The 12,092-nt window shown below is 32.9% G+C and overlaps 1 protein-coding gene across 2 annotated transcripts; it reads left to right on the top strand.

Moving 5' to 3' along the window:
* Positions 1–662: 662 nt before the first annotated feature.
* TfIIB (transcription factor IIB) lies at positions 663–11,311 on the top strand. Of its 2 annotated transcripts, XR_016302115.1 has the most exons (6): positions 663–701; positions 990–1,100; positions 1,582–1,882; positions 6,967–7,323; positions 8,256–10,244; positions 10,281–11,311. XR_016302115.1 is itself a non-coding variant. In XM_089631347.1 (5 exons), the coding sequence occupies exons 1-5, from the start codon at positions 685–687 to the stop codon at positions 8,415–8,417; spliced, it is 948 nt and encodes a 315-aa protein (XP_089487473.1). In that variant the 5' UTR covers positions 663–684; the 3' UTR covers positions 8,418–11,311. The 2 variants fall into 2 exon arrangements, 1 of the variants encoding a protein (XP_089487473.1); XM_089631347.1 differs by having other exon boundaries at positions 8,256–11,311.
* Positions 11,312–12,092: the final 781 nt, after the last annotated feature.

Raw genomic sequence — 12,092 nt, 5'->3', positions numbered from 1 at the left:
CTCACGAAGCCGGTGTTAGGAAAAGGGTAATCGGTTCAGTTTTTATATAAAGATTTATTACGACTTCTTTCTATGTTTCAATGTTTTCGCTGTGCCGATTATGATGAATAGTATCACACTGATCACAATTTGTTGCAAACGATTATTGAAAATAGAATTTTCATAAACATCAATCCTAGATCTCATATTTCAATAAGTTTTAGCCCGTCGTCCCACTGGCTTGGTAAGAGTACCGAATCGTCAAAAAACGGAGACTGCCCAGAAAAGTATAGTTCACTCCGGCTGGCGGCCATTGTGGGACTTTTCTGTACTGGTGTGCGGTTTTTTTCGATTCGGTACCGATACCGAACCAGTGGGAAGGGTTAAATTTCATCTAAAGAGTAAACAACTGTAATTTATTGTTTTTGAAATTGCATTCATAATATTACAAAAGTAACGGCTAAAACTAACTAGTATATAAATTGGTTTGTTTTTTGTTACTTTTTTGATAAAAAAATTAAGCCATAAATAGTACCGTGTGTGGATCTTTTTACAAGTTGGTTAAATGCGGGTCAGTTTTGTGTGGCAACATATATTTAAGATCATTTCAGGTGTGTTTTTAGCTGAATCTGGTGATCATGTTTTGCAGCCGTTAGTTGATGTGCCAATGTTGCATAGAAAAACAATCCATTGCAAATTTTTAACATGGCTAGCTCATCAAGGTCTGTTTCGATTTTTCACATATTTTGTTAGAAACTCGTGTTTCCTCTACTACATAATACTATCCGAATTGAGTTTTCGACCTGCCGAGCTGAATTTATGTCTTTGAGTTCAATTTTGGGTCACCTGTCTCATATTGTCAAAAGTCAAAGATTGTTTTTCACAGTTTGTTTATTGTAGGATGATGTCAAACATTATTGTGTACATATAATAGTTAACATCAGAGTCTCTTTGTTAGAAAGGTGAATTTTGCTTCTAACTGATATTTTTTTTGTACTTTTTCTTTGTAGAACTGACACCAATAAGGTGTGTTGCTATGCTCACCCAGAGGCCCCTCTCATCGAAGATTACAGAGCTGGAGACCAGATATGTTCTGAGTGTGGCTTGGTAGTTGGCGACAGGTATTTTAAAATTATTTACATAATATTTAGGGGCATTTCAAACTTACCTAAAATTTTACACTTTCTAAGATTTGCTATCATAAAAAAATATTGAATGCTGTCATAGTTTGATTCACAGTTTGATAATGCTATGTGAATAAGTATTGAATGCTGTCTTACAGTTTCATAATGCTATGTGTATAAGTATTGAATTCTGTCATACAGTTTGATTCACAGTTTGATAATGCTATGTGTATAAATAAGTATTGAATGCTGTCATACAGTATGATACACAGTTTGATTATGCCATGTGTATATATATATATATATATTTTTTTTTTTTAAAGCGGAGATGGTTTACATGTAGTTCCCGTGAGCACTTAGGCCATAGGCCCATTGTGCTATCTCCCATTTTACCTCAATCCTAACAACAACCCAGTCCCTTTAATAAAGCTATGTGTATAAGTATTAACTACTTATAATAATATGTTTCTCTCTACAGGGTTATTGATGTGGGTTCTGAATGGCGAACCTTTAGTAATGAGAAAGCTGGAGTCGACCCCTCACGTGTTGGTGGTCCCGAGAACCCGCTGCTTTCCGGAGGTGACCTATCCACCATGATCGGCCCAGGCAGGGGAGACGCATCCTTCGATAGCTTCGGAGTCTCCAAATATCAAAACAGAAGAACCATCAGCAGCTCCGATAGGGCGCTGATCAACGCTTTTAGGGAAATTAACACTATGGCTGACAGAATCAATCTACCCAAAACAATTGTGGACCGGGCAAACATATTGTTCAAGCAGGTAAATTAATTAATTGTCATATTCTGCTGCATAAAAGCTCTTTCAAGAAATAACATTTGATTTCAACTTAAATATCTAATGGAGACAACATAAGTCAGGGGTTTAAGTAAACATGCACAGCAAATAGGTGTTTAAGGTCTTAGTTTGGGTTAGTTTAATAATTTACGCGTATTTCCTAACCTTCAAACTTAACTTTCATTGAGAAATAATGGAATTTTATTTATTTTTATTTTTTTATTGTATAACAGAACATTCATTCCAGTTACAGTACAATTTTACATCATATCAGCATTTAGCTAAGTGACTTTTCAATAATTGTTTTAGGTCATTTGGAGAACAGTCACTTACATCCAAATTCTTTGCTAGTTCGTTCAACAGCATAACTCCCCTCTGAATAAGTCATGGTATCTACTTCGTCTGTAGTGGTCTGGTACATATAAATCATAGCGTCCCAAGAGGAATGGGCTATGGATAAAATTGTTCCAAATTTTGAAAGACATAATAGTTAGACTTGCTTTCCGCCTTCCGTCTTACCATCTCCCATGACATAAATAGTTATTTCTTGCAGTAATTAAGTTAAAACCAAGTGCTATTATTATTTTTTTTTGCATATTAAGTGTGCAGTGGAATTCGACAAGTTTATAAATTTATTATTAGATTAAAAACAAAATTATTTTAGTGGTTTAAATTTGAATTAATCTAATATTATGGTAAGCCACAAAGTTTAGACCAGTGACTGGATTTTCAAAGTAACGTGATAGATTGATGATAAATTGGTACTGTTTTTCTGTCATTTTTGTTGTTTAGAGCAGGTTGACAAAAAAAAACATTTTCTATGATCTAGTAATATCAGCTACGAGTAAGTTGTTTTTAATCTGAACTCCTGAACAGTAAAAAGTGACACTTAAGGCGATGCCATACGTAGTAATGCAAAATCATGTGTTTTTGGTTTGAAAATTTGGTCGCCTAGAAATGTTTCAGATGCTTTAATTAAATACTGCGAGTAGAATACATCTTGGCCTTTGAAATAATCGAGTATTTTTTAGATACTCCACTGGCTCCAGACGATTGGGAGCAGTTGGAACTCTTCATATATTTATTGTAACCAGGTACAGACAGCGCACGATATGAATCAAACCAGCATCCTCCAGAATAAAATGTACCTACTTCTTAGCTAGACTGTTGGTCTTTAATAAATGAATAATTCATATATTTTATAGGAAAATATTTTAATTATATTCTGTTATAAAACAAACATATTAGCGCTACAATATAGCGCTTGATTTGAATCAGAAACTCCACAACAACACGACATACGTAACTCTAAAAATATTTATCCATTATTAATTTGTTTATTAACTTTACCGTAAATAATTCTTGAAAACAACAACAACAACGCTTCAACTCAACGGAAATATTTGAATTATTAAGCCTTCCTTCTTAAGGCCCTGTAGTAATCGTTCAAAGATGGTGTGAAAGAGAGATGTAAATACGAAGAATATATGAATATGCGCGTTCCCTCTAATATTTATTAGAGAGAACGCGCTAAAATTATAAAAAAAACGATAATAAGGTGAAAATATTTTATAAAACACGACTCGTTTGAAATAGAGCAAAAATCTCTCGAAAAAAGGCTTTAGTTGCATTTAAAGATGTACTGTGAATTTGTTCATGCCTATAACATATTAAATAATAGAAAAAAAGGTGTTTTTAATAATTTCCGAAGCTTACTTTGCGATTTTTTTATTATCGAGGAAATTTCCGAATGGAGGTCTTTCATTTTGGGATTAACGTTTCGGCATAACAAATATATAGATATTATCTTTAAAAATGACTTTTCGTTTAAATTTAAAAACTTAAAGACTTAAGGCGATGCCATACGTAGTAATGCAAAATCATGTGTTTTTTGTTTGAAAATTTCGTCGTCTAGAAATGTTTCAGATGCTTTAATTAAATACAGCGAGTAGAATACATCTTGGCCTTTGAAATAATCGAGTATTTTTTAGATAAGTCTTTTTATAAGCCCAGAAAAAAATTATGTATAAGGCTTATGAAAACTGCTTTAAAGTTCAAAATCTCCTACTTACGAACCCATGTTATGATTTTATTGTATAATGTGGCAAATTAAGTTATTTATAAAATGATTGAAAAAACTTAAATATTTATGCCTGAACATCCACAAAATAAAATAAAAGGCACTTTTTGGCCATGTTTTTTCTTGAATAAATCAAAACAGGTGGATGGTGTTAAGCGGGAATTTAAACCTTATCGCCATCTATGTAAGGGTTGTTATTGATAGAGGCTCAATTTAAAATATTACACGACGCAGTGCATCGCCTTAACGAATATTACCGATGCACAATAATGTGCTTTCCGTAATAGACTTCTTTGGAATATTGATCGATGTGACGAGATAGGAGAATCTCTCCTATTAGCCTATTATTCACGTGGCATTCTTTTCGTTGATGAAATGAGCATAATTCTAAACCTGCATTGTTAACAGTAAGCTCTAACGATTGTTTAATACAAGCAACAAACAAGCCCAGGGAATACACATTTTATCAAGACTAATGCTGATGTGACAATGATAAGATAACATAATAATTAGAGTGTGATTGAGTTTTTTCTAATTGCTGTCAATGAAATGTTGATATTCAATATAACATATTTTCTGCAACAATGACTTTCCAACTGAACTGTTTTGGCATTGAACGGGTATTGTTGGATTGGAAATAAAGAAGATGCAAAACCAAATACAATTGCTCATAACATGTGTCCCAGGAGTATTATGAATAGATTATTATGGATCATTAAAATTACCAGGTCACATACACTCACTGCTTCCTGTTATATGATGTAGCATAAACTGTTTATTATTATTTTTAATATTTTACATACTTTGTAACTAATATTGACAACTACTGTTACCTGTTTATGATCTTGCGTTATTTTAATATTGGTTAGATTGCTTGACGTAAGGCCCCGTATTAATCGTTAAAAGATGGTTTGAAATGGAGATATGTAAATACGAATGTTAGAGGGAGCTCGCTAATATTAATAAACAATAACACGTTTGATAAACACGTTGAAAACATTGTCACCAAAGCATCAAAAAGTCTAGGTTTTGTACTGAGAACATGCAAATTTTTCAAACATACTAAGACATATCTGACTCTCTACAATTCACATGTTCGTCCTCACCTGGAGTACTGTTCACCGGTTTGGAACCCGCGCTATATTGTTTATGTTAACAGGTTAGGAAAAGAGTTCAGGAACGATTTCTCAAATTCCTCAATTTTAAGTCATTTAACATATACAACTCTTACGACGAAATCGAGAAACATTTTCGAATCACGAAACTACTCGACAGGAGGATTGTCGCTGATCAGATGCTCTTGTATAAAATTATTAACTCAAAAGTTGACTGCCCGGAGTTGCTGAACAAAATAAATTTCCATGCGCCAATTCGAAATAGCAGACAAAATACCCTTTTCTACATTGATAGATGCAATACCAATTCCAACCAAAATGAATTTATGCAAAGGACATGTAACTACTATAATAATAAATTTGCAAATATAGACACTCGTGCTGACATATTCACTGCTAGTTACTATCACTACAGAATTTCATTGTATCACATTCTAACTCATATTAACGACTGTTAAATTGATTGTACCTAATATTTTAATATTACTTGCGTGGCAACTTTTCCATATCCCTCTCCTCCCCTTTCCCGTTCCAACCCAAGTCCATTTAAGTATAGTTATAATCACTTTTATTTATTGCTGTTTATGGTAGGCATATTATAGGTTTATCGTTTACAGGTTAGTTTTATGTTTCTGAATATATATCTGTGAACATTAATAATTGGTCTGTTTTTTAGTTATCCTCTTATGTACATACATATTGTATTACTAAGACTGTTTATGTTCCTTAAATAAATAAATAAATAACAATTAAGCGAAAATGGTGAAAATATTTAAAAAACAGATTCGTTTGAAATTTATTTTAAATTTCACAATATTTTAATGTTTTAATATTTCATATTTAGTTGCATTTAAAGATACACTGTGAATTCTTTCATGCCTATAACATATTGAATGACAGAACAAAACTTGTTTTTAATAATTTTCGGGGGTTACTTTGCGAATTTTTTCTTTCAAGGGAATTTCAAATAATTAAAAATGCTTGGGAATGAGCTTAACAATTTTATAATATGAAAGTTCAGAAACATAACTACTTCAATTGGTTGCTGCTAATAATTTATACCACGCTGTAATTTATGTTAATTCATAAGATATATGGTATGTGCATAGACATATGAATATTAGTAGACCTGCCCTAAGTGATTAAAAGCGTATTATTCCCCACTCCCCATACCGGTTCCATTGGAGCCGGCTGTGCTCGCGTATGGCCTCAAGTGAATTTAGAAAACGTGACGTCATCATTCTTGTGCGAACTATGGTCGAGGCATCATCGGTTCATTTTACGAAATAACACGGCAAAATGGTATCTTGTGGTATGAAAACTTGTAAAAATAGATGTGAAAAAGAGAATAAACCCAATTGTCGTATTACATTCCATATATAAGCATTATTTTACTTTATTTTAAGCATATTCACATCGTATAATATGGATCAGTTGTAGAAACATATACTATCACACCGAGATACGTCTGGACGCGAAACATAAAGCTGGTTGGTTGCTGGGAAGTAAATTATGAATATTTATAAAAGTGTCTTAACTAAATACGTAGGCGAAATATTCGACTCTGAAAATAGAAGAAATTTATTTTGCCGAATTTGGACTTCGCAAATTTGTTCATAACGTGGCGAGTAATTTGCGCTCCCATGTAAAAATGCCTATTCATTCAAAAGCAGATTTTACTTTTAAGAACTAAATGGTGATATTATAATGCGAGATGCCTATACATATACTGTCAGATTGATTTATTGACAAATCACAGTCAGCTTTACCCCCTTCGTTCTTCAACAGTTGATTTTACCCCTCATCTTTAATTTCTAATCTATATATTCATATGTCTGTGGGTATGTGTTAATTTTTAAATTGTATTGTTTTAGGTCCACGATGGTAAAAATTTAAAAGGCAGAGCTAACGATGCAATCGCCTCGGCGTGCTTATACATCGCTTGTAGGCAAGAAGGTGTACCCCGTACCTTTAAGGAAATTTGCGCTGTGAGCAAAATAAGCAAAAAAGAAATTGGCCGGTGTTTCAAACTCATTCTGAAGGCTCTGGAGACTTCAGTGGATCTCATCACAACGGCAGATTTCATGTCCCGTTTCTGCTCAAATCTTTCTCTCCCCAACATGGTCCAGCGTGCGGCTTCACATATCGCCCACAAAGCCGTTGAGCTGGACATTGTTCCTGGAAGAAGCCCCATCTCTGTGGCGGCTGCAGCTATTTACATGTCATCACAGGTATGTTTCATCTCATCATTCATATTTTTTTCTTACCGGCCCCTTAACCACTCAACTGGTTTGCAACTGTGCTCGGCGCTCGCTCACATGTGAGCGGTCTAATGACATCCATGCTGGAATTTTGGCTTTGAAAACTGTACAGAATACAAAATAAGAATTGCTCGCGCTAACAGCACAATAGTTGCTACTTTTCTTAACTTAACTGTCTAAAAAAAATTTTATCTGTGCGTACAATGAAAATTTTAAATTTTCAAAGGAGTATAAACGTCATTATTTCTTTGAAAACACCTTATGATTATTGTTTTTCATGAATGTTATCTATTCAAGTTTAGGTAGAAATAATAATACCCATTTATATATTCGTACGAATACAGTTGTCTTGCAAATAGGAGATTAACAATTTTTTTTAGATACAGTTAGCTCTTCTGGGGAAATGTTTTACAATATAAACATGAAATATATATGAATAATTAGATATTATTATCTGGTAAACAGAAAAAATTTGCAAAGAAAATCATATGTTTTATCCCGATGTTTGAACGAAACTCATCAAGGTAATTTTCATGCAGTTCTGCAAATTTTCGCCCGACAGTTGGGGTACTTTTCAATTTTCCTTCTCCAACGTTCAAGAGGTTAAAAAAACATTACAAAAAAGGTTTGATTGCATTCTAACTAACTCTATGCCTCAGCCTTGCAATTTAAATTGAATCATACTACCTATTCACAGAAGTATTACAGTACTGCTTAAAAATTACAAACTGTTATTGTAAACACAGGGTTTACTTTATTTGAATGCATTAGTGATTAAAGGTCGTCTACGATATCATACTACATATAGGCTTAAAAATAAGTTGTTTCAGTTTCTCAAACCGTACACAACATGTAGATCTATATCTATGTAATACTCATGTGAATTTGTTGACCTGTTCCAGGCATCCGAAGAAAAACGAAGCCAGAAAGAGATCGGAGACATAGCAGGTGTGGCAGACGTGACCATCAGGCAATCTTACAAGCTCATGTACCCCTCTGCCGCCAAGCTGTTCCCCGAAGACTTCAAGTTTGTGACCCCTATCGACGAGCTGCCGCAGATGTGATCAGGCAGACCGCAGCCCCAGAAGTTTATAAATTTATTCCATGCATGGTCGCTATTCCTCCAGCAAACTAAACTAAGTGTCTTCATTGTCTCGTACATTGCATATTTCGTAATACATAATTACGGGAAATTATTGCTCTATACGCGAAAAATATGTTAAATTGATAATTTTTATGGCATGGATTTGGTTTTTATAGATTCTCCCTAGCGGTAGCAAAATGAACCACAGATCTCTTGAGATGAAAAGCAAACACTTGCGCAAATCTAAAATGTTACATGTGCTAATAAAGGGACCAAGATATAGGGACTGATTGCCAAATAGGCTAAGGCGAGCGCTCCCTTTTATGAAATTGGTACTTGCGCTGCACTCAGTGCTTCTTTACCAACTTGCAGGGTTGTGGTTGTGTCAACCAGTCAACCTGATGCCCTATCTAGGAATTCTATATCAAGGAGTTATGGTATTTAATGTTGCCAACAACAAACTGTTAAACCATTCATTTAGTATATTTTGAGATACTTTTACCAACATTATTTTTTTAAATTTTCTTATGGTATTATTATTTATTTACGTTTTATAATAGTAGAACCTCACATAGCATAAAAGTATATTTGCTGAATTTTCCATCTAAATCACACTTAAATACATAGTTAGGCATGTCAGTGAGAATAATAATACATTTCATTGTACTCAAGTTGTAAGCGGTAGGAAAGGGTCCTTGTTGAATTTTAACATGTTCCTAGAGTTTGAACAAAGCTCACTTAAAGTGCCCTTTCTTCATAATTATATTATCATTATAATATATATATGACTACTTGAAGTAATGAATATACATAATAATTGTTTTTTATTAAATAATATACAGAATGATTAATACGCATATTTTTCATATTGAATTTTATACCGGTGAAACATTCTGATTATAAGTAAATTGCTGACCTGCGTGAGAACTATCGAACTTCATAAGTAAGTTGTGCATGAGATTCTGGTATGTATGGGATTGTGATACCAGAAAGTGGCCATGTAGCCTTGGCTTGATCAAATCATTTTGAAACATTATATTTTGTTGTCATGTAGTGAATTCTAATGGCATCCCAACAGATGCAATCAAATTAGTTCAATGTACCAACCGATTATTGATATATCATCCCTTCACTTGATCTGACTAATGGTGGTACATTTTATATTATTTAAAAGCACATTATACCTACTTAGTGTAATCTTGTTTAAAGTAATTACTACTGAAGAAGTGTGTGATTGTTAACTTCTCTAATTATAAATAATAATAACCTAATGTTCATATTCAGATAAATTTTTTAGTTATAAATTAATTAGTTTTCCATGATTTTCTTCATCATATATTTGTTGTATTAAATTAAACCATCTTAACCCCTTCAGTAATCATTTAAAAATTAAAAATGGAAAAAAAAACACCTTTTTTTATCAATGAATTTTATTTACTCAAAATATATATCCTCATATAAAAGCCATTTCGGGCCCAAAATGGGACTGAATATTGATGTTGTGGTGCATAGTGTGAAAAAATAATTACAAATTTTCTTTAGTATGAATTCCGAATTCTGGCACATAATAGCCGCCCGAGTATACTCGGGCGTGGTCCTTAAGAGGTTAATGTTCAAATTGATGTTTATGAATGTCTGTGTAAGTGGAAAATGCACTATCAAAGTAATCCATCCTTGTGTTCAAAAATGCACTATCAAGGTAAACCATCCTCGTGTTCGAAAATGCACTATCAAGGTAAACCATTATCGTGTTCGAAAATGCACTATCAAGGTAAACCATTATCGTGTTCGAAAATGCACTATCAAGGTAAACCATCCTCGTGTTCGAAAATGCACAATCAAGGTAAACCATCCTGGTGTTTGAAAATGTTTTGAAAAGTGAAAAAGATGCACAATATAAATTATTCACACATATTGAAATTGATGTTTATAACTCTTTGTAAAGTGTAAGTGGTAAATGACACATTGTAATAATGATTATATTGTATTATGTGAGATTCTATTGTCTTATTGTTTGTTGCTTTTACTGTTGAATTATATTATGAACATTTTGTTTTTATGTTCATGGTATATCTGCAGTAAATAATGTATTAAAACAATTTGTTAAATAAAATATTACTTTAAAAGTATATGTTTGAAGTTTGAATTAAATGAATAATCTTATGCAACTGTCTCTGGGCAGTAAATAAATAAATTGCTATTTTTGGCAGTGATGTTATCACAAAAATTCCTTACAGGTGACAATTTGCATGCAGACCTTTTGGTTATAACTACCCCATTTAATGTAATGACATTGAAGCACAGTTTTGTATTGAAAATGTAAGACCCGATTGGTCAGACTTTTGGATAACGAAACACATCCTCATCGCATTTCTTGTGTTCTTTTTTATTCTGTGGGTAAAAAGAACTGTCAAATATGTACAGGTTTTTATTAATTTGAAATAACTTAGTATGAACAGTGGTGGCTGAACTACATTTCATAATATATATGATCTAGATTAGCGAATCACAGATTTTTTGATGACGGATGATACAATTTTTGGCTATTTCTGCTAAATATTTTTATGGAATGATAAAAACTAATTTCCAAAGTTCATGCATATGCAGCAATGCGGAAATAGAACGTAAGTATTAGTTTTTAGCGTTTTTACAGCGTGTTCATTTTTCGTGAAAATTGAAAACATTTTTTTTACATCCGTATTAATATATTTTTTTTATTGATTAATTATAAAAATTACAATTTTAGTGATTTTCTCAACTCCCATACTAGGCTGGAAACAAATAATAAAACATAAGGGAAAAGGACACATTATGGAAAAAAAAAAAAAAAATTATATTATTATATTGAAATAAAAATTAAATTGATCACAGACATATCGTCGCTGTGAAATCAAACCGGCATATCTGCAAAATGCTTGTTTTTCACCAGAGCGCTTTAAAGATTTCGCATATGATATTTTCCTTTTAACGTCCGTTTGGTTCACCTCAATGCCACCTTATGAATGAATAAAATTTAGACGAATACTGCTTATTGAAGTAGTAGTTGCAAATAAATCGAAAATTGCTTAAATTAAAAGTAAAATGCAGATATGCCAGTATGGCTTTAAAAACAGTGTAATATTTGCATTTGTGTCACAGTGGCTTCTTCTTTTGGAACCTGTTTAAGGTATAAAAAAAGACAATGTTGTCAATGAAAAAATAATTTATTGCTTCACAATTTTTTTTATAAACAAATAATATAATACTGCTTTTTCCTTTGCTGGTAACTTCAAAGTTTCCCAATCGTTTATGGAAATCTGAATAAATTGACGATATTATCCCGGCGGTAACTAACTTTAGGATACCATTTTTCTTCTTCTCATCAATGGTCTCTTGGAATAAGCTTGCATCAGAACAGGATTCTCGCTCCCATTGCCCCGTTTGTTCCTTTTCTTCTCCTCCCAGGCATGTGATCCGTAGGAGGTTGTGAAGTAAAAGTTGCCGTCGTAAATGAGACAAACATCACACTGATCTTTCTTCGGTGTGAAAGTTTGTATGACTTGAAAAAACCTCTGTACTGGTAGTAGCTGATTCCTGCAAGATTTGACTCCTTTCTTTCTTTTAGATAATCTCTGTGATCGGCGATAGATTTTCCACCATCGATATACTCCCGAGA

This window comes from Hesperophylax consimilis, chromosome 4, assembly GCF_061612785.1.
Source record: "Hesperophylax consimilis isolate HC1 chromosome 4, BYU_Hcon_1.0, whole genome shotgun sequence".
Lineage (NCBI taxonomy): Eukaryota > Metazoa > Arthropoda > Insecta > Trichoptera > Limnephilidae > Hesperophylax > Hesperophylax consimilis.
The sequence above is the reverse complement of the archived record's forward strand: the minus strand, read 5'-3'. Positions and strand labels throughout refer to the sequence as shown.